Source organism: Hyla sarda, chromosome 3 (genome assembly GCF_029499605.1).
Source record: "Hyla sarda isolate aHylSar1 chromosome 3, aHylSar1.hap1, whole genome shotgun sequence".
In the NCBI taxonomy this organism is placed as follows: domain Eukaryota; kingdom Metazoa; phylum Chordata; class Amphibia; order Anura; family Hylidae; genus Hyla; species Hyla sarda.
This window is the reverse complement of record NC_079191.1, coordinates 163,063,154-163,085,983: the sequence shown is the minus strand read 5'-3', so window position 1 is coordinate 163,085,983 and position 22,830 is coordinate 163,063,154. Positions and strand designations below refer to the sequence as shown.

At 41.3% G+C, this 22,830-nt stretch overlaps 1 protein-coding gene across 1 annotated transcript in view; it reads right to left on the bottom strand.

The window, feature by feature from the left end:
- The window catches only part of LOC130360665 (probable cation-transporting ATPase 13A4), a 73,035-nt gene that overhangs the window by 12,200 nt on the left and 38,005 nt on the right, over positions 1 to 22,830 (bottom strand). The window contains exon 4 of the mRNA XM_056563211.1: positions 5,235 to 5,323. Coding sequence (XP_056419186.1) covers positions 5,235 to 5,323 — 89 coding nt within the window. The remainder of the gene's footprint in view (positions 1 to 5,234; positions 5,324 to 22,830) is intronic.

Genomic DNA, 22,830 nt, shown 5'->3' with positions numbered 1-22,830 from the left:
TGGGAACCACTGTATTAGTAGTCTGCAAACTGTAGTCCTCCAGATGTTGCAAAACTACAACTTCAAGCATGCTGGGAGTTGTAGTTTGGCAACATCACGCTCTAAAGATGTTGCCGAACTACTACTCCGAGCATGCCTGAGAATGTTTGGGAGTTGTGGTTTTGCAACAGCTGGAGGCACACTGGAGCCTCCAGCTGTTGCAAAACCACAACTCCCAAACATTCTCAGGCATGCTGAGAGTAGTAGTTTTGCAACAGCTGGAGGTCCCCCCCCCCCTGTGAATGTACAGGGTACATTCACATGGGCAGGGGCTTACAGTGAGTATCAGGCTGCAAGTTTGCAATGCAGCAAATTTTGCACGGCAGCTCAAACTCGCAGCAGGAAACTCGCTGTAATCCCCGGCCCGTGTGATTGTACCCTAAAAACACAACACTACACTAACACAAAATAAAATAAAAAGTAAAAAACATTACATATACACATACCCCTACACAGCCCCCCTCCCTCCCCAATAAAAATGAAAAACGTCTGGTACGCCACTCTTTCCAAAATGGAGCCTCCAGCTGTTGCAAAACAACAACTCCCAGTATTGCCGGACAACCGTTGACTGTCCAGGCATGCTGGGAGTTTTGCAACAGCTGGAGGCACCCTGTTTGGGAATCACTGGCGTAGAATACCCCTATGTCCACCCCTATGCAAATCCCTAATTCAGGCCTCAAATGCGCATGGCGCTCTCAATTCGGAGCCCTGTCGTATTTCAAGTCAACAGTTTAGGGCCACATATAGGGTATCGCCGTACTCGGGAGAAATTGACTAACAAATCTTGGGGGTCTTTTTCTCCTTTCACCCCTTATGAAAAGGTGAAGTTGGGGTCTACACCAGCATGTTAGTATAAAAAATAAACTTTTTACACTAACATGCTGGTGTTGCCCTATACTTTTCATTTTGACAAGAGGTAAAGGGGAAAAAAGCCCCCCAAAATTTGTAACGCAATTTCTCCCGAGTACGGAGATACCCCATATGTGGGCGTAAAGTGCTCTGGGGGCACACAACAAGGCCCAGAAGGGAGAGTGTGCCATGTACATTTGAGATGATTTGCACAGGGGTGGCTGATGGTTACAGCGGTTTTGACAAACGCAAAAAAAACAAAATCCCCATGTGACCCCATTTCGGAAACTACACCCCTCACGGAATGTAACAATGGGTGCAGTGAGAATTTATACCCCACAGGTGTCTGACAGATCTTTGGAAGAGTGGGCTGTGCAAATTAAAAATGTTGTACAGCCCACTGTTCCAAAGATATGACAGACACCAGTGGGGGGTAAATGCTCACTTTACACCTTGTTACATTCCGCAAGGGGTCTAGTTTCCAAAATGGTATGCCATGTGGGGGTTATTTTGCTGTCCTGGCACCATAGGGGCTTCCTAAATGCGACATGCCCCCCGAGCAAAATTTGCTCTCAAAAAGCCAAATATGACTCCTTCTCTTCTGAGCATTGTAGTTCGCCCGTAGTTCACTTCAGGTCAACTTATGGGGTACCTCCATACTCAGAAGAGATGTGGTTACAAATTTTGGGGGGTATTTTCTGCTATTAACAGTTGCAAAAATGTGAAATTTGGGGGGGAAACACACCTTTTAGTGATTTATTTATTTTTTTTACCTATGCAAAAGTCGTGAAACCCCTGTGGGGTATTAAGGCTCACTTTATTTCTTGTTACGTTCCACAAGGGGTCTAGTTTCCAAAATGGTATGCCATGTGTTTTTTTTTTTTTTGCTGTCCTGGCACCATAAGGGCTTCCTAAAAGCGACATGCCCCCGAGCAAAATTTGTTCTCAAAAAGCCAAATATGACTCTTTCTCTTCTGAGCATTGTAGTTCACCTATAGTACACCTCAGGTCAACTTATGGAGTACCTTCATACTCAGAAGAGATGGGGTTACAATGTTTGGGGGGTATTTTCTGCTATTAACCCTTGCAAAAATGTGAAATTTGGGAGGAAACACACATTTTAGTGAAATTTTATTTTTATTTTTTTACATATGCAAAAGTCGTGAAACCCCTGTGGGGTATTAAGGCTCACTTTATTCCTTGTTACGTACCTCAAGGGGTCTAGTTTCCAAAATGGTATGCCATGTGGGGGATTTTTGCTGTTCTGGCACCATAGGGGCTTCCTAAATGCAACATGCCCCCCAAAAACCATTAAAAAAAAAACATACTCTCCAAAATCCCCTTGTCGCTCCTTCGCTTCTGAGCCCTCTACTGCGCCCGTCGAACACTTTACATAGACATATGAGGTATGTGCTTACTCGAGAGAAATTGGGCTACAAATATAAGTATACATTTTCTCCTTTTTCCCCTTGTAAAAATTCAAAAATTGGGTCTACAAGAACATGCGAGTGTAAAAAATGGAGATTGTGAATTTTCTCCTTCACTTTGCTGTTATTCCTGTGAAACACCTAAAGGGTTAAAACGCTGACTGAATGTCATTTTGAATACTTTGGGGGGTGCAGTTTTTATAATGGGGTCATTTGTGGGGTAGTTCTAATATGAAGACCCTTCAAATCCACTTCAAACCTGAACTGGTCCATAAAAAATTGTGAGTTTGGAAATTTTGTGAAAAATTAGAAAATTGCTGGAGAATTTTGAAGCCCTCTGGTGTCTTCCAAAAGTAAAAACTTGTCAATTTTATGATGGAAACATAAAGTAGACATATTTTATATGTGAATAAAAAAAACTATTTGGAATATCAATTTTCCTTACAAGCAGAGAGCTTCAAAGTTAGAAAAATGCAAAATTTTCAAATTTTTCATCAAATTTTGGGATTTTTAACCAAGAAAGGATGCAAGATACCACAAAATTTTACCACTATGTTAAAGTAGAATATGTCACGAAAAAAATAATCTCGGAATCCGAATGATAACTAAAAGCATTCCAGAGTTATTAATGTTTAAAATGACAGTGGTCAGATGTGCAAAAAATGGCCGGGTCCTGAGGTGTAAAATGGCTGGGTCCTTAAGGGGTTAATCGTACATAAGATAAAAAGAATATCTTTAATAAATAAAGAATCAGGAGCACATAAAGCACCAAAAGCTGAAAAAAGGGGGGGGGGGGGTAGGTAGTAACCATAATCAATGTGAGAATGCGAGACTACATGTAAAAATAAAGTACTGTGTGTCCAAAGAAACTACACCTCTTTAATCTGAATCATCTGTATTATAAGAATTTATTTTGTATAATCCAGAAAAACTGAAATTGGTATAAACACAAGAGCCTCTCCTGCAATTGTATTTATTTATTATTTATTTATGTATTTACTCATTTAATTATATCTTTATTTGTGTATTTATATTTTTCAAAAATAATGAAGTCAGTGATCATATCACTTACCTACACAAATGTCTATACAATTAAACAATAGAAAACCTAAAAAATTTTGTGATAGGGCCCAAAATGATTTTGCTATTTACATTCAATATTTTTTTTGAAGTTTAAATACTAAATCATATAGCAATTTAAAATCCATCTCGAAATGAGAAAACTTTGAAGCTTCTAAGACTCAAAAAGATAACCTTTAAAGGAGTAGTCCAGTGGTGATTCAGTGGTGAGCAACTTATCCCCTATCCTAAGGATAGGGGATAAGTTGCAGATCGCGGGGGGTCCGACCCCTGGGGCCCCCCGCGATCTCCTGTACGGAGCCCCGACAGCCCGCTGGAAGGGGGCGTGTCGACCTCCGCACGAGGCGGCGGCCGACACGCCCCCTCAATACAAGTCTATGGCAGAGCAGAAGCGCTGCCTTCGGCAATCTCCGGCTCTGCCATAGAGATGTATTGAGGGGGCGTGTCGGCCGCCGCCTCGTGCGGGGGTCGACACCCGCTATCTCGGCGGAGAGCCTGGCCCCCGTACAGAGAGATCGCGGGGGGCCCCAGCGGTCGGACCCCCCGCGATCTCAAACTTATCCCCTATCCTTAGGATAGGGGATAAGTTTTTCACCACTGGACTACCCCTTTAAGTCATGGTACCCCTGCCCCTATGCACTGCTGATTGACAAACTTATACAAAAAAAAGTAAAAAATGAACTCTTAAAAAAAGTTGTCAATAGTTTCACATGGGTGGAAAGTGCAGCCTTTGCAGAATTTCATAGTAAAAAAAAAAAAATGTATCTCTGCACGTCCCCTTTCTCCTATGATGTTGTGAGAAGTAGAAAAAAATAATTGAAAAATAGGCATTTAAAAAATGAAATGAAAGAGGCAACTGAAGACCAGTTGGGTATTTGCTGCTTATCTCACTGATTTACAAAGTAATATCCTGGATCACTTGGCATTGCATGATTTTGTACCCAAAATAATATTACTGTTTATAAGTAGTAATGTAGAATAAAGTACTATTTGCAAATAGATGAATACATGAATAAAATTGTGATTTGCCCATTTAGATCATGTTTACACACTTTAAAAAAGAGAGCAGTTTTTTTACTGCTATGATAACAGATTCTACTGTGTAAACATGACCTTATACAAACATTATTGAAAAAACAAGAAAAAGTAGACACACTAAAAAACGGTGCACACCAAAAAGTACCAAACGTAGGTATTACAAAATAATCTTTATTAGAAATACACAGATTAGACACACATTTAAAAACACTTAAAATGGTTCCACATGAACCTGAACCACAGAGTGCCCTTTTGAGTACTCACAGGGCACCTGCCCTCATAATATTAAAAAAAACCTGACTGAAATCACAATATATACACAGAATTAATACTTATGGACAAAAAAGTGTATGATTTCAAATGAATCAGTTCAATATTGCAATCATGTAACTTAATAAACTTAATAGCAAAAAGCAGTATATACATAACACCCCACTATAATGGAAGGAGGACCAAATCAGAAAGCATGGATATATACAAATGCCACCCTAAACCCCATGTGTTCCGTCGTATTAAGTGTTTTTAAATGTGTGTCTAGTCTATGTTTTTCTAAAAAGGATTTTTTTCGGAATATCTACTTTTGGTACTTTTTGGTGTGCACCTTTTTTTGTATACCTACTTTTTCTTGTTTTTTCTTAATCTGGTATTATACAATTGGCACACTTGGTGGCACCCAATTCAAATTATTACAGCTGAGCCTATTCTTTTTCGGTCTTATAAAAACATTATTCTATAGTAGCAATTTAGGAATGGATGCTTAGCTTATAATGAATTATCAATATAAGTACTAAAATACTATACCTCCATAGCAGTGTATAATGTGTCAATATCAGCAAAAACAACAAATAAATAAACTGCAATTTGAATAACAATCATAATTGATAGAAGATCTGGAAAACAAAATAAACAAAACAACAACACAATGAATAACTATTAACCTCTCAAGGACACATCCCATTTTGGTTTTGAGTACACAGCCAGGTTTCATTTTTGTGTTTTTGTTTTTCCTCATCTCCTTTTAAGTTCCAATTTACACAATTTCTGCATATACCAAATGTTTCACTTTTTATTATTTAAAAAACATTTAATGAGAAACAGGGGTGATTTATATCTATATATTTTGTTTTTTTAATAAATTTGAGTTAAAATTATGGACATATTTTTACAAAATACTGTGTTATTTAAAGTTTAAGGAAAAGTAGCGGTCTATGCATTCAATATAATTTGTGGTTGTAAGGCTGTGTTCACACGACAGGTTTTTAATTGAAAGTATTGAATACAAAACCAGAAATGGAATGTAAAAGTAGAAAAGTCTCATTCTTTCCTTCTTTTTTTTCAATCCATTTCTGGTTTTGTATTCAATACTTTCAATTAAAAACCTGTCGTGTGAACACAGCCTTACAACCACAAATTATATTGACTGCATAAACCGCTACTTTTCCTTAAACTTTAAACAACACAGTATTTTGCAAAAATATGTCCATTATTTTAACTCAAATGTATTAAAAAAATATATAAATATAAATCACCCCTGTTTCATGTGGAAATTATATTTAAAAAAAATGGGCGAGACCTCCAGGCTATAAAACACAATTAATACAAATAAATATGTATGGAAACAAATTATGTTATTGATTAACTCATAATAAAATCTTCATTATTTAACCCCTTAAGGACTAATACACGTAAACCTATACGCCCCTGAAAGACCAGGCCTGTTTTTTCAAATCGGGGATGTCGGACTTTATTATGGAATAACTCTGGTAACGTTTTGCCTATCACTATAATTCTGACAATGTTTTTTTGTCACAAGTTGTCCTTCATGCACATAGTAAAAGTAAGCCGATATCATTTGTAGTTTTTTTTTACAATGCAAAAAATCATGACATTTTTCAAAAAAATAAAGATTTTTTGCTATTTTAACACTAATAGGTTGCATATATTTATACTTTCTGACCAAATAGTAGTTTACATCTTTTTTTTATGTGCTAGGTTTGCAGAAATTTAGAGGTGGTAGAACATAGGACCCCCCCCCCCCAATAAACCCCATTTTAAAAACTAGACCCCTCAAGGTATTTGCTAGCGAGTACAGTGACTATTTTAACACCATAGTTTTTTTGGCAGGAATTATTACAAAATCAGTGTTGAAAATTCAAAATTAGCTTTTTTCACAAATGCATATTTTTGGGGCATATTTTTGTAAATTGCTTCTGATATTGAAAGAAATGCACCCTATATTTTATTGAGCTGCTTGGCCCGTGTTTGGAAATACCCCTGCTTAGGCAATATTTGTTTTCTTGGCCATGTGGCAGAACAAAGAAGGAGAGGAACGCCATTTGGCTTTCAGGGCATCATCTTAGGCCGGATGGATTATAGGCCGCAAAGGGTTTTAGCTGCCAGAACCATATTGAACCCCCACCAGTGACCCCCTAAAGTATTCACCTAGACCAAAAGTGAGTACTTTGAGTCCTTTTTGTGTGACTGGAATGGTTACAAAGTCAGAGGAAAAATTAAAATTTTCTTTTTTCCCCCACAAATGCCTCATTGGTACATATTTTTTGTACATTGCATCTGAAAAGTAGAAAATGCGCCCCATATTTTATTACGCTGTTCGTCCCGTGTTCGGTAATACCCCGGCTTAGACCATATATGGTTGCATGGCCACATGGTGGGACCCAAAAGGAGAGGAGCACCATTTTGATTTCAGGATATCATTATACAAATTATAGGCCGCACTTCATCTTGCAAAGCATTCTAGCTGTCAGAACAATACTGCACCCCCAGAAGAGACCCCATTTTTGAAACTACACCCCCTAAAGTATTCACCTTGGGCAAAAGTGAGCACGTTGTGCCCTTATTGTGTGGCTAGAATTTTTTCAAAGTCAGTGGAAAAACATAGCAATTAGCTTTTTTTCCCACAAATTCTTTATTTTTGGGACATCATGTTGGTAAGTCGCTTTTGAAATGGAGGAAATGTGCCCATATTTTATCACCCTGATCGTCCCAGGATGGGCAGTACCCCTACTTAGGCCATATCTGGTTGCCTGACTGCCTGGTAGGACCAAGAAGGAAAGGAGCCCCTTTTGGCTTTCAGGGCATCATTATATGAATAGTCCCCATTCATACTGCATTTCTGCAGTATAGGTGTCCGTTGTAATGTCAGAAATTAATGGAACTGCTACAGTATACGTCAGCATCACTTTTTTGACGTGATGCTGATAGATACCTCTAACATACTGCGGAAAACGCAGTATGAAAGGGACACAGTGTAGGGTCACATAGAGAGCATCCGCAGCATTTTTCACACCGCGATTTCCCCCCAGCAGCCACAAGGGCGAGATCATTGCTGCGGCTGAGTAGCTCAGTGTGTCTGCTAATGAATGCCGGCGGGAAATCCGCTACTATGAGTGGATACACAAAGCTACCCAGCTGCAGCAGGGAGCTCATTATGGTGACTGCTGGCATGCATCCGAAGCATGTAATATGCTACGGATGTGTGCCATGTGATCCTACACATTATGCATTATTTATTTTTCACTATATTTATTCAATAAATGCATTTTTTTTACACTATTTTTTTTTTTTTTACTTTTTAACACTTTTTTTTACACTTTTATTTATTTCATATATTTTTTTCACTTTTTTTAATGCTTTGGAATAGTATTCCAAAGCATTGCAGTTATATGCTGCCTGCTAGTTTTACACTGGCAGGCAGCATATCAGGATGTGCCTCTGGCAAGTCCTTACAGGCAATAACCAGGGCAGACCTGGGGGTCCTAATAAAGACCCCCGGCTGCCCAGGTAACATGCAGCACCCCACAATCGTTGCGGGGTGCTACAGGAGAGAGACAGAGGGGAACTCCCTCCCTCTGTCAAAACTCCTTACAGCTTGCGGTCGCTTCAGACCTCGGCTGTAAGGGTTAAACTGCCGGGACCGAAGTTTTACTTCGGTCCTGGCAGTACGGCAGGCTCCCGCCCGTCGGGGATTACACACAGCACCCCGCGATCACGTTGCGGGGTGCTGCAGGGAAGACAGAGGGAGATCCCTCCCTCTGTCATAACCTTTACAGCCCGAAGTCACTTCCGACCACGGCTGTAAGGGTTAAACTGCTGTGCAGCAGGGTCTCGGCTGTGTGTTACAGCCGAGTCTCTGCCGCGATCTTGTGGATGCACTGGGCATGGTTGTTAAGAGGTTAAGCTCTAAGTGCATGAAAGATGTCTTAAACAAATAGTTTGATATTGGTTTAAACCAATTATGAACAGTATCACAAGTACACATGTAAAGAAAACCACATTAGAGGTAGAGGGTATAGAATAATAAAATATAATGAGAGAGAGAATATGTCCTCCTTGTTTGAAGAATAGCAGTCTTTCTCACTATGTTTGCAAAAATGTGGGGCAAAAATAGTTAAATGTATTTAATCACATCGTCTGATTTTTTAAGAATTTATTTGCAAATTATGGTGGAAAATAAGTATTTGGTCAATAACAAAAGTTCATCTCAATACTTTGTTATATACCCCTTGTTGGCAATGACAGAGGTCAAACGTTTTCTGTAAGCCTTCACAAGGTTTTCACTCACTGTTGCTGGTATTTTGGTCCATTCCTCCATGCAGATTTCCTCTAGAGCAGTGATGATTGGGGCTGTCGCTGGGCAACACAGACTTTCAACTCCCTCCAAAGGTTTTCTATGGGGTTTAAATCTGGAAACTGGCTAGGCCACTCAAGGACTTAAAATGCTTCATACAAAGCCACTCCTTCATTGCCCGGCCGGGGTATTTGGGATCATTGTCATGCTGAAAGACCCAGCCACATTTCATCTTCAATGCCCTTGCTCATGGAAGGAGGTTTTCACTCAAAAATTTTTCTCATTATGTATCTCATAGTTGAGGTATACCTATGATGAAAATTACAGGCCTCTCTCATCTTTTAAAGTGTGAGAACTTGCACAATTGGTGGCTGACTAAATACTTTTTGCCCCACTGTATGATATCTAGCTACAGTTCTTATATAGATAGCTAATTCCCAGTTTTTGCTCTTGATAGTTAGTAATATCAAGATTCACAGCAGTAATGGGTAAAGCAAGGGCATAGGTGCATGAGTTGGCACATTAGGCATTTGGGCTGCAAGTCACAGTCACTCATACAGTCCAATATAAAAATCCATCCACAGGAAAAAAAACATGGGTGACATTTACATGGGCTGATTAAAACTTCAAGATTTTTTTTTTCACTCATTAAAACATTGTGGCAGAAGGATGGGATACGGATGTTTCAACAAAACAGTACGCAATGTATGTTCCATATCTGAACAGTGTTACTGTTGCAAAAGGGATTACCCCTTAAAGGAAAACTGTCAGCTAGATCACCCACACTAAACCCAATATACTGGGTGATGGTGTGGGTGAACAGGAGTCCAAACAGGGGTCACTTACTTTTTTGTGTGCCCTGGCTGCTGAGTACTCCCCCGCTAAAGTTATGTTTTCGGTCTTCTCAGTGGCGTTTTGAAGGCGGGTCCACCGCCGTCCTTCTCGCTTTTGTCCCAGAGGAAGGGGCCTAAGCCCGCCCCGTTGCTTAGATATTCATTTTCTTCAACACCACATCCTAGTGATGGGGAGTCACATGCCCCCTGAGTGCACCGCTCTGTCTGGTTGAAGAAAATTATAATGCAAACAACGGGAGCGGGCTTAGGCCCCTTCCTCCGGGACCCAAAGCGAGATGGACGGCGGGGGACCCATCTTTAAAACGCCACTGAGAAGAGTGAAAACACAACTTTAGCAAGGGAATACTAAGCGGCCAGGACACTCAAAAAAGTAAGTGACTCATGTATGGACTCCAGTTCACCCACACTATCACCCAGTATATTGGGTTTAGTGTGGGTGAACTAGCTGACAGTTTTCCTTTAAGGACACAGACCATCAATTTTGGTTTTTCCTCCTCAACTTCTAAAGGGGTACGCCGCTGGAAAACATTATTTTTTAAATCAACTGGTGCCAGAATGTTAAACAGATTTGTAAATTCTTATCGCCAAGAGAGAAAGTATAGCCAGCACCACTGTATATTATAGATACTGTGCAATCAAACTATGGATGTCTGACTCAGGTGGAGATAGCGGTAGCGAGGTGACCGCTACCCGCTGAAGAACAAGATAGTAACATATGTAACATAAGAAGAAAAAGAAGAAGAAAGAAAGCGGAGCGCTCACCATTCCGTAGCAGGCAGGTCACGCAGATGCAGTGATCAAGGGACCGGACACCGGTCCGAGCAGGGAGGCGGCGGATGGAAACCAGGGGGAGCTCAGGCATCGGGCCATGGACCTTTACACACCCCTAGGCGCTTCGTCAGGCCGCTGAGACTTCTCATCGGCCTGACGAAGCGCCTAGGGGTGTGTAACGTTTCGTGGCCCGATGCCTGAATTACCCCCGGTTTCAGACTTAGACATATTATCCCCTATCCAAAGATTAGAGGATAAGGTGTCTGAATGCAGGGGTTCCCGCACCAGGGACCCCCTGTAATGTCGGTGGAGCTCCCGGCATTCTGTGCTGGGTGTTGCTCCCGAGACAGATAAATTATGCCATGCCCCCACGTAACGCAATGCCTCGCCCCCTCCATGCTTATCTATGTAAGAGAATGTAAAGGCTGTCACGCCCCCTCCCATAGACATGAATGACATCACGAGGGAGGGTCCCAGCGGCGGGACCCCTGCGATCAGACATCTTATACCCTATCCTTTGTATAGGGTAGGGGATCAGATATCTAAGGCCAGAATATCCTTTTAAAGATATATATTCAACAATAATGGTACCTTACAATTGGTATATAAAGGCTGTCGGAATGGCCTCCCTTTGGCAAACACAATTTCCACAATAATAAATTGGAAGCCAGTTATAAGAAATATTATTGCTGTTAAAAAGTTCTCAGCATATCTATGTTCTCTCAATGTCACATTTCCTGCGCTGTAATTTTGGGGAAGACATGCACTGTGGAGGAAAAAAAAAGGTTATTGCAGATAAGTTATGAATTCACTTTGCTTACAAAATACTCTTTCAAAGGTCATTTCTTGTATTACTTTTAGTATTATTTAACAATATATCACCAGCTATTTAAGCCTAGTATATGAATAACTATGCAAAAACAACATGAACACTGGCTCTGTGCATGATGACGGGGCGATGAGGATAGGGGATATGTCTGATCGCGGGGGTCACGCTGCTGGGCACCTCCGTGATCTCTGCAGCGCCACCCTACCGTGATCACTAGAGAGCACACTGGCTCTGTGCGTGATGACGGGGCGATGAGGGGACGGAGCATCATGACCTTACGGTTCCACCCGCGTGACGTCACATCCCGCCCACTCAATACAAGTCTATGGGAGGGGGCATAGCGATCATCATGCTCCCTCCCATAGACTTGTATTAAGGGAGCGGGGGGTGATGACAGCTGTGTCGCTGCAGAGATTGCGGGGGTCCCCAGTGGCAGGACACCTTCAAACAGACATCTTATCCCCTAACCTTTGGATAGGGGATAAGATGTCTGTGGCAGAGTAACCCTTTAAACTACTACAGGCTCAAGTCCTAGTAGAGGGACATAGAGCTAAGCAAAAGTGCAACTACAATGTACGTAAATAGATCTAAGGTAGAGGGCCACAACAGTTAAAGGGGTACTCCACTGGAAAACATTTTTTGTTAATCAACTGGTGCCAGACTTTTAAACAGATTTGTAAATTACTTCTATTTAAAAATCTTAGTCCTTCTGGTACAGCTGCTGTATACTACAGAGGAAGTTCTTTCCTTTTTGAACTTCCTTTCTGTCTGACCACAGCGCTCTCTGCTGACACCTCTGTCCATTTTAGGAACTGTCCAGAGTAGGAGTAAATTCCTATAGCAAACCTATCCTGCTCTAGACAGTTCCTGACATGGACAGAGGTGTCAGCAGAGAGCACTTTGGTCAGACAGAAAGGAAATTCAAAATGAAAAGAACTTCCTCTCTAGTATACAGCAGCTGATAAGTACTGGAGGGATTACGATCTTTTAATAGAAGTAATTTACAAATCTGTTTAACTTTCTGGCATCTGTAGATTTAAAAAAAATGTTTTCCAGTGTAGTACCCCTTTAAGATTCAAGCTAATGAATACATACCATAATGCAAAGTAACTACAACAGGCCCAAGGATGCTACCACCCCTACATGTGTTTCGGTCTGCTGACCTTCGTCTGGGGGTGACGGCATCCAAATAGTTGTGTAGTTATATATACCTGTGGGACCGCGCAAGATGAACAGGGGAGATGTGTCGGCAACCACAGTAAGCAGCGACAACTTTGTGACACAGATCAAACTAGACACATAATATGAATAAATATATATATATATATATATATATATATATATATATATATATATATATATATATATATATACACACACACACACACATAGCCCAGAGTATAGTTGATGGGTTAATACATAAATTAATTATACTAAGAGGTGAATAAGAAAATGAATAATACAGGAGATAATAATCCAAAGATAAATAAATAAATAAGTGAATTAATACAAATATATGTATACATGGATAATGGGATTGGTAAAAATAAATATGGAGAAAGTGCATTAGATAAATCCAGAGCATAAATGTCATGAGATCTAAATTAGGGGAGAAGAAAAACCAATATGAGAAAATAAATACATATTAGCAGTGATGATGAGTGTATGACAAGTGAAAATGGTGAATACTGCAAGCTACATGGTCTTGAGAAAAAATGGGTGAATGAACACATACAAAGAGATGTGAAAGAAAAATTATGGATGAGTACAAATATGATTTATAATTGTAAGTGAATGCCAATGTGTTTTTATTTTTCAAAAATTCTAACAAACATGTGTATACAAAAAATGTAATACACATTTATATAATGAATACTGGAAGTGAAATTTGTTGGTAATAAAATGAAAAATTATATGTATAACTTGTGGGGATGGCAAAAAAGTTGTGTGATTTTGTCATGTCCTTTTATGTAGGTATTTTGCATGTTTTGCATCTTTTTTTTAGGAAGTTAAGCATTATAATATTAACCCCTTAAGGACCGGGTTTTGTTCCGTTTTTGCATTTTCGTTTTTTGCTCCTTGCCTTTAAAAAATCATAACTCTTTTAATTTTGCACCTAAAAATCCATATGATGGCTTTTTTTTTGCGCCACCAATTCTACTTTGTAATGACGTCAGTCATTTTGCCCAAAAATCTATGGTGAAACGGAAAAAAAATTATTGTGCGACAAAATTGAAAAAAAATACGCAGTTTTGTAAATTTTGGGGGCTTCCGTTTCTACGTAGTAAATTTTTCGGTAAAAATGACACCTTATCTTTATTCTGTAGGTCCATACGATTAAAATGATACCCTACTTATATAGGTTTGATTTTGTCGGACTTCTGGAAAAAATCATAACTACATGCAGGAAAATTAATACGTTTAAAATTGTCATCTTCTGACCCCTATAACTTTTTTATTTTTCCGTGTATGGGGCGGTATGAGGGCTCATTTATTGCGCCGTGATCTGAAGTTTTTAACGGTACCATTTTTGCATTGATAGGACTTATTGATCGCTTTTTATTCATTTTTAAATGATATAAAAAGTGACCAAAAACGCACTATTTTGGACTTTGGAATTTTTTTGCGCGCACGCCATTGACCGAGCGATTTAATTAATGATATATTTTTATAATTCGGACATTTCCACACGCGGTGATACCACATATGTTTATTTTTATTTTTATTTACACTGTGTTTTTTTTATTGGAAAAGGGGGGTGATTCAAACTTTTAATAGGGGAGGAGTTAAATGATCTTTATTCACTTTTTTTTCCACTTTTTTTTTTGCAGTGTTATAGGTCCCATAGGGACCTATAACACCGCACACACTGATCTTCTATGCTGATCACTGGTTTCTCATAAGAAACCAGTGATCAACGATTCTGCCGCATGACTGCTCAGGCCTGGATCTCAGGCACTGAGCAGTCATTCGGCGATCGGACAGCGAGGAGACAGGAAGGGGCCCTCCCGCGGGATGCCACGATTAGCCGCGGCTATCCCGAACAGCCCGACTGAGCTAGCCGGCCATTTTCGGTTTCACTTTTAGCCGCGCGGCTCAGCTCTGCTAAAGGGTTTATAGCGCGCGGCGCCGCGATCGGCGCTGCGCGCTATTAGAGGCGGGTCCCGGCTTCACTATGACGCCGGGCCCGCCGAGATATGACGCGGGGTTACTGTGTAACCCCGCGTTATATCAGGAGAGCAGGACCAAGGGCGTACCTGTACGCCCTTGGTTCTTAAGGGGTTAAATATACTGTTACATCCCATCCAACACTGCTCAAAAAAATAAAGGGAATACTTAAACAACACAATGTAACTCCAAGTCAATCCCACTTCTGTGAAATCACACTTCTGTCCACTCAGGAAACAACACTGATTGACAATCAATTTCACATGCTGTTGTGCAAATGGAACAGACAATAGGTGGAAATTAGCAAGATACCTCCAATAAAGAAGTGGTTCTGCAGGTGGTGACCACAGATCATACTCAGTTCCTATGCTTCCTGGCTGATGTTTTGGTCACTTTTGAATGCTGGCGATGCTTTCATTGGTAGCATGATACGGAGTGTACAACTCACACAAGTGGCTCAGGTAGTGCAGCTGTTATGGAGCTGGATGTGGATCCTCGGACCTGTGTGGCTGATGACACGGACCGTATGGGAGAGCGGAGTCTAAGGTGCCGCTGGTCTTCACCAGAGCCCGCTGCAAGGAAGATTGGGCTTGCTGTGGCAGGTGACACCCAGGTAGCTACCCCCGACACGGCTTGACCACACAGGAAGCTGGACAAGGCAAGGTACCAAAGGATAAGGCAGTAGCGTAGTAAAATGTAGCCGAAGGTCTAGGCAGGCGGCAAAGGTGGGGAGTCAAATAACGTTGCAGGAAGGTCTGGATACACGGGTAAGGCAAACAGGCAAAATGAAATGCTTAATCTCAGGCTAGGGGCACTGAAGATCTGGCAGGAAAGTGTGGAAGGTGTAGGGACTTTATAGATTAGTGTCAGGTGTACAACTAATTATGGGCGTAATGGCCGGCGGTGCGTATGGCCAGAGTGTGAAGCATGACAGTAACCCCCCCCCCCCTCGGTCTCCCCCTCCTTTTGCTGTTCAGAAATTTTTTGAAAAGGTCCTGGTCCAGGGTATTGTCCTGCGGTTCCTGAGATCTCTCCTCCCAATCCCAAATCCTTCCCAATCCCTTGAAAGAAGAGTTTCCCTCTGACCAGCTTGGGGTCCAAGATTTCCTTAACAACAAAAATATCAGAGGTACCAGAGATGGGGGAAGGCGAGACATTCTTTTGAGGAAAATGATTGTGAATGACAGGCTTCAAGACGGAGACATGGAAGGAATTCGGGATCCAGAGAGAGGAGGGCAGATGGAGGGAATAAGCCACAGGATTTAGTCATTTTTTTTGACTTGATAGGGACCCAAATAGGTTGGACCCAGTTTAAAAGAGGGTACCTTAAAGTGGATATATTTGGAGGATAACCACACTTTTTCTCCAGGAGAGAATTCGGGGGGAGGACGTCTTTTCTTGTCTGCTTGCGACTTCATACGGGTCGTGGCATATAGAAGGGAGTGACAAGTCTGGAAGCGAAATTCCGCACTAGTTCACCAGCCATAGGAACTTTGGTAGAGGAAGACAAGGGAAGAAGAGGACGAGGATGAAGCCCATAGACCTAAAAGAAGGGTGAAGTCCCAGTGGATTTGGAATTCCTATGGTTGTAGGAAAACTCGGCCCAGGGTTATAAATCGGCCCCGTCGTCTTGGCGATCAGAGACAAAATGGTGAAGATAGTCCCCCAGGACCTGGTTCACCCTTTCGACTTAACCATTGGATTGAGGGTGGTAAGTTGAGGAAAAGTCCAATTTAGACATGTGTAATTCGGTTCGGCACTAATGTCCAATTTACCGAATTTTACCGTTTTCGGGCATTCGGACCGATCCGAATGCACAAAAACATATTTTGAACATTCCCGAATAGCAAAGATAATACAAATAGCAAAATAACGAATGCATTCGTTATTTCCCAAATGCATGCGGTAAATAACTAATGCTTTTGTTTTCTGTAAACGAACGCAAAGAATTCATTCTAATAACAAAGATAATAAAAAGGATACAGATACAGTTTGATTTTTCAGATACATTCGGTATTCGGGTACATTCGGTAAATCTTTTTATTCTTTTTTGGACTTTAGCGATCCTAAGAAATTATGGAGATACCTTTTTTATTAAAATTTCGTAGGGTACCATAAAAAAGATCATAATAAAAAAGATACAGTAGTGATGGAAAATATTATGAAATGTTTATTAATTTTTAAACAGGGATCAATTTATGTGAGCGGGTAAAGCACTAAAAATGTAGCCGACAATAATAAAAATGTATTGTGTGCGTGTTTTTCACTTTAAAAAAAAAAAAAATTTTAGGTAGTACTACTACTCCCAGCATGGAACACACTCTTCCATGATGGGAGTAGTAGTTACCTGTACTAATTGACAGATCTCCGGGGTCCCTTGTGATCCTCTTGTATAGATGCGGCGGCAGCTCTTCTATGGTCCCCTGCACTCACGTATATATACACATATTCATATTTCCCGCAGAGCTGTGATTGGCCAGATGGTTCCAGCCAATCACAGCTCTCTGTGAGAAATAGGAATATGTGTATATATACGGCCGTGCAGGGGACCATAGTAGAGCATCCGCCACATCCATACATTATACAGGAGCATCACAGCGGGTGTCAGGAGTGATACCCTCAGTGATCTTTCCTTTACTACAAGTACTACTATTCCCAATATGGAGTACACTCTGCTCCATGCTGGGAGCTGTAGTACCTGCATTAATAGACAGATCGCAGCGGGTGTCAGAAGTTACACTCGCTGCAATATGTCTATTAACCCCTTAAGGACTCAGCCCATTTTGTCCTTAAGGACTCAGACAATTTAATTTTTAAGTTTTCATTTTTTCCTCCTCGCCTTCTAAAAATCATAACTCTTTTATATTTTCATCCACAGACTAGTATGAGGGCTTGTTCTTTGCGCGACCAGTTGTTCTTTGTAATGACATAACTCATTATATCATAAAATGTATGGCGCAACCAAAAAACACTATTTTTGTGGGGAAATTAAAAAGAAAAACGCAATTTTGCTAATTTTGGAAGGTTTCGTTTTCACGCCGTACAATTTACGGTAAAAATGACATGTGTTGTTTATTCTGAGGGTCAATACGATTAAAATGATACCCATTATTACATACTTTTATATTATTGTTATGCATAAAAAAAATCACAAACTTTTTAACCAAATTAGTACGTTTATAATCCCTTTATTTTGATGACCTCTAACTTTTTTAATTTTCCACATCCATACATTATACAGGAGCATCACAGCGGGTGTCAGGAGTGATACCCTCAGTGATCTTTCCTTTACTACAAGTACTACTATTCCCAATATGGAGTACACTCTGCTCCATGCTGGGAGCTGTAGTACCTGCATTAATAGACAGATCGCAGCGGGTGTCAGAAGTTACACTCGCTGCAATATGTCTATTAACCCCTTAAGGACTCAGCCCATTTTGTCCTTAAGGACTCAGACAATTTAATTTTTAAGTTTTCATTTTTTCCTCCTCGCCTTCTAAAAATCATAACTCTTTTATATTTTCATCCACAGACTAGTATGAGGGCTTGTTCTTTGCGCGACCAGTTGTTCTTTGTAATGACATAACTCATTATATCATAAAATGTATGGCGCAACCAAAAAACACTATTTTTGTGGGGAAATTAAAAAGAAAAACGCAATTTTGCTAATTTTGGAAGGTTTCGTTTTCACGCCGTACAATTTACGGTAAAAATGACATGTGTTGTTTATTCTGAGGGTCAATACGATTAAAATGATACCCATTATTACATACTTTTATATTATTGTTATGCATAAAAAAAATCACAAACTTTTTAACCAAATTAGTACGTTTATAATCCCTTTATTTTGATGACCTCTAACTTTTTTAATTTTCCGTATAAGCGGCGGTATAAGGGCTCATTTTTTGCGCCACGATCTTAACTTTTTTTTGATACCACATTTGCATATAAAAAACTTTTAATGCATTTTTTATATTTTTTTTAATAAAATGTATTAAAAAAGTAGAAATTTTGGACTTTTTTTTTTAACGTTTACGCCGTTCACCGTACGGGATCATTAACATTTTATTTTAATAGTTCGGACATTTACGCATGCGGAGATACAAAATATGTCTATAAAATTTATTTTTTTACGCTTTTTGGGGGGTAAAATAGAAAAAAACGGATCTTATACTTTTTATTGGGGGAGGGGATTTTTCACTTCTTTTTTAACTTTTACTTTTAAATTTTTTTACATTTTTTTCTACACTTGAATAGTCCCCATAGGGGACTATTCATAGCAATACCATGATTGCTAATACTGATCTGTTCTATGTATAGGACATAGAACAGATCAGTGTTATCGGCTATCTTCTGTTCTGGTCTGCTCGATCTCAGACCAGAGCAGAAGACGTCGGGAGCCGGAAGGAGGAAGGTGAGGGGACCTCCGTGCGGCGTTCTGAAGGATCGGATCCCCGCAGCAGCGCTGCGGGCATTCCGATTGTTCATTTAAATCGCGCACTGCCGCAGATGCCGGGATCTGTATTGATCCCGGCACCTGAGGGGTTAATAGCGGACGCCCGCGAGATCGCAGGAGTCGGCCATTGCCGGCGGGTCCCTGGCTGCGATCAGCAGCCGGGATCAGCCGCGCATGACACGGGCATCGCTCCGATGCCCGCGGTAATGCACAGGATGTAAATGTACGTCCTGGTGTGTTAAGTACCACCGCAACAGGACGTACATTTACGTCCTGCGTCCTTAAGGGGTTAATGCAGGTACTACAGCTCCCAGCATGGAGCAGAGTGTGCTCCATGTTGGGAGTATTAGTACCTGCAGTAAGGGACAGATCCCAACAGATGTCAATCCTTCTGATACCCGCTGCGATCGTCCTGATGTGAATGTCAGGATCAGCTGTTCTCAGGGCTACAGAGCCGGGAGAACAGCTGACGCTGAGCCGTAGGTATACATCGTATATCTACTGCCCAGCAAGAATTTACAGTGAGCCTGAAATGTGTATACAGTATACGCTATGCGCAAGCCCAGCAAGGGTAGAGTTAACTTACACTGCTGGACAGTGTAGGTTACCCCTTTGGGTGGTATACACTATATACAGCTATCTATAGATAGCTGTATATAGTGTATACAGAAGACGAAGTCCGCTTACTTCCCTCGAGTACCGGGCAGGTCCGTGTAGCTCCACCCCCTAGTGATGATATCATTAGGGGGCAGAGCTACAGAAGGGAACAAGGCTAGTTAATCTGAAGCTCTGTTAACATTGTCCGTTTTGTATAATGTGAACAGACCCTTCTGGCAGTGTCTACCCAGACAGGGAGACTCCAGCTGTTGCTAAACTACAATGGGCATGCTGGGAGTTGTAGTTTTGCACCAATTGGTGGCTCCCTGTTTGGGTAGACATTGCATCATGGGTGCTCTCCCCAGCGGACAGAGCCAAAAATGTCATAACCATTTTTTTTGTGTTTTTTTTTTCTTCTCGTTTCAGATCCGTGTATGAAGAGGATTACTGCAGATTCGATGGATTACGGCGGATTATTTATTTTTCTTTTAATAAAATGGTTAACGAGGGCTGTGGGGGAGTGTTTTTTTAAATAAAATAATTTTTCCAATGTGTTGTGTTTTTTTTTTATAGAATTTTTAGGGTTAGTAGTGGAAGCTGGTCTTATTGACTGAATCTATTACTAAGCCAGGGCTTAGCATTAGCCCCAAAAACAGCTAGCGCTAACCCCCAATTATTACCCCGGTACCCACCACAGGGGTGCCGGGAAGAGCCGGTACCAACAGGCCCGGAGCGTCAAAAATGGCGCTCCTGGGCCTAGGCGGTAACAGGCTGGCGTTATTTAGGCTGGGGAGGGACAGTAACAATGGTCCTCGCCCACTCTGGTAACGTCAGGCTGTTGCTGTTTGGTTGGTATTGTGCTGAGAATGAAAATACGGGGAACCCTATGCGTTTTTTTAAATTTATTTAAATATTTTTTTTTTTTTTTAAACATATAGGGTTCCCCGTATTTTCATTCTCAGCTCAATACCAACCAAACAGCAACAGCCTGACGTTACCAGGGTGGGCGAGGACCATTGTTGCTGGCCCCCCCAGCCTAAATAACACCAGCCTGTTACCGCCTAGGCCCAGGAGCGCCATTTTTTACGCTCCAGGCCTGTTGGTACCGGCTCTTCCCGGCACCCCTGTGGCGGTGGGTACCGGGGTAATAATTGGGGGTTAGTGCTAGCTGTTTTGGGGGCTAACACTAAGCCCTGGCTTAGTAATGGATTCAGTCAATAAGACCAGCTTCCACTACTAACCCTTAAAATTCAATAAAAAAAAAACACAACACATTGGAAAAATTATTTTATTTAAAAAAAACACTCCCCCACAGCCCTCGTTAACCATTTTATTAAAAGAAAAAAAAATCCGCCATAATCAATCGAATTCGCAGTAATCCTCTGCATACACGGATCTGAAACGAGAAGAAAAAAAACACAAAAAATTGGTTATGACATTTCTGGCACTTTCCGCTGGGGAGAGCACCCATGATGCAATGTCTACCCAAACAGGGAGCCACCAATTGGTGCAAAACTACAACTCCCAGCTATAGATCTATAGATAGTTGTATATAGTGTATACCGCCCAAAGGGTTAACCTACACTGTCCAGCAGTGTAAATTAACTCTTCCCTTGCTGGGCTTACGCATAGCGCACAGCTCAGCAAGGGGTTAAGTGAGCCAGCAATGTGTATACAGTATACACATTGCAGGCTCACTGTAAGTTATTGCTGGGCAGTAGATATACGATGTATACCTACGGCTCAGCGTCAGCTGTTCTCCCGGCTCTGTAGCCCTGAGAACAGCTGATCCCGACATTCACATCAGGAGGATCGCAGCGGGTGTCAGGAGGAGTGACATCCCTGGGATCTGTTCCTTACTGCAGGTTCTAATACTCCCAACATGGAACACACTCTGCTCCATGCTGGGAGCTGTAGTATCTGCATTAATAGACATATCGCAGCGAGTGTAACTTCTGACACCCGCTGCGATCTGTCTATTAATGCAGGTACTACAGCTCCCAGCATGGAGCAGAGTGTACTCCATGTTGGGAGTAGTAGTACTTGTAGTAAAGGAAAGATCACTGAGGGTATCACTCCTGACACCCGCGGTGATGCTCCTGTATTATGTATGGATGCGGCGGACGCTCTACTATGGTCCCCTATGGGATCTTGGATTGCAATTATTTAACCTTAAAACGAGGAATTACCAGTAAGTAAGGGTCATAAGCTGACATTGATTAAGTCCCTGCCCTTTGTACACACCGTCCGTCGCTATAAGCGGTTGGATTAGTTAGTGAGTTGGTTAGTGAGGTCCTCGGATTGGCCAAGGCGGGGTAGGAGAAGGCCTGGCAGAGCGTCGAGAATTTAACGATCATTGTTGAAATTTGCCTTAAGCATGTATTTAGCTACTGCTAAACATCCAAAAATTTAAGGCCCAAGGCCAGAGGCACCAAGGAGGCAAGTAGTTCCTGAAAGACACAGAATGAGTCTGGAGCATGCATTTGCAGTATCCAAGAGGTTTTCATAACCCCTTACATTTAAAGATCAATGTTTACATTTGCATTAAGCATGTATTTAGCTACTGCTAAACTTCAAAAAAATTATAGGACCAAGGCCTTAGGCACCAGGGAGGCAAGTAGTTTGTGAAAGACACAGAATGAGTCTGGAGCAGTCATTCGCAGTACCCAAGAGGGTTTCATAACCCCTTACATTTAAAGATCAATGTTGACATTTGCATTAAGCATGTATTTAACTACTGCTAAATTTCAAAAAATTATAGTCCCAAGGCCAGAAGCATCAGTTTTCCAAATATTAGGAGCATAGTTGTCCCCCAGATTAGGCAGCATAGATGTCACCCAGATTAGGCAGCATAGATGTCCCCCAGAGTAGGCAGCATAGATGTCCCCCAGATTAGGAGCATAGTTGTCCCCCAGATTAGGCAGCATAGATGTCCCCCAGATTAGGAGCATACTTGTCCCCCAGAGTAGGCAGCATAGATGTCCCCCAGATTAAGAGCATACTTGTCCCCCAGATTAGGCAGCATAGATATACCCCAGATTAGAAGCATAGTTGTCCCCCAGACTAGGCAGCATAGATGTCCCCCAGATTAAGAGCATACTTGTCCCCCAGAGTAGGCAGCATAGATGTCCCCC